General features: G+C 63.8%; 1 protein-coding gene across 1 annotated transcript in view; it reads left to right on the top strand.

Moving 5' to 3' along the window:
- The first annotated feature begins 6 nt into the window (after positions 1-6).
- The window catches only part of CCDC17 (coiled-coil domain containing 17), a 3,974-nt gene continuing 2,994 nt past the window's right edge, over positions 7-986 (top strand). The window contains exons 1-4 of the mRNA XM_010847856.1: positions 7-120; positions 203-277; positions 388-610; positions 699-861. Coding sequence (XP_010846158.1) covers positions 7-120; positions 203-277; positions 388-610; positions 699-861 — 575 coding nt within the window. The remainder of the gene's footprint in view (positions 121-202; positions 278-387; positions 611-698; positions 862-986) is intronic.

The raw sequence follows: 986 nt of genomic DNA, 5'->3' as shown, positions 1-986 counted from the left end.
TGTGACATGGTTTTCCGCTCCTGGGCCCTGCTGGCCACCCACACTCAGCGCTTCTGCATTGGCCGTCAGACCCGGGAGGTGATGATTGGAGCACAGCCCCCAGTAGCCACTGAACCACGGGTACCTGGGGTAAAGGCCTCCATGGTCATGAGTGGGTATTGAAGTGACTCTCAGCATTCCTCACCCCACACCCCATCCGCAGGTTGTGCCACAAGAACACCAGGGCCTCCGGGAGCAGGAGGCCAGCAAATCAGCTCTGAAGAGGCTAACAGAGGAGGTACACCTGGCTTTCCCCATGGGCACAAAACAGCATTGCCCCTCAAGCTTACAGATCACGAGTAGGTCAGATTACTCCCAACAGAGGCTGCGGGTAACTGTTACCTTCAGGTGCAGCGGCTGCGGCTCTGTCTGCAGGAAATGAGACCCTGGATAACAGAAATCCCCAGGGCGCCACAGGGACCCTGGAGGCGTTCAGAGGCGACGACTCCGAGCGCCCACTCCAAGGCTGCTGGCAGCCTGGGCGAGCGGCTGCTGGCACTGCACTGGACTCACGCCAGGCGCGTGGCAGAGACCGCGGCACAGAGCTGGGCCCTAGAGCAGCGCAGCGAGGGTGAGGGGACAGAGGGGGACTAGGGCCCACCTTCCCCCCTTGGCTTGAGGTCGCCCCACGGTCGTGACTTGATCTCTTACCCCCTCAGAACTGAGCCGGCGCCTCCAAGGTTTGGCCTGGACCGGGAACGGGAAATCACGCATATTCAGTCTGGAGCGAGAGCTTCGAGAACTCCGGGCAGAGGCAGGGCGAACGCGGGGAGCTCTGGAGAAGTTAGGGGCGCACGTTCAGCAGCTCCAGGCCAACCCGGTGTAAGAAGGATGCGTGGGAACCCGGGAGAGCCGCCCCTGCGCGGGGCGGGGCTTGAGCGGGGAGGGGGGCTCTGCCTGGAGGCCGCGCGGTAGCCGTCGGGAAGGGGCGGGGCTACCGGAGACCC

Source organism: Bison bison, unplaced genomic scaffold (assembly GCF_000754665.1).
Source record: "Bison bison bison isolate TAMUID 2011002044 unplaced genomic scaffold, Bison_UMD1.0 scf7180017864256, whole genome shotgun sequence".
NCBI classification, from domain to species: Eukaryota; Metazoa; Chordata; class Mammalia; order Artiodactyla; family Bovidae; genus Bison; species Bison bison.
Note: the sequence above shows the minus strand (reverse complement) of the source record. Positions and strands in the feature narration are given on the sequence as shown.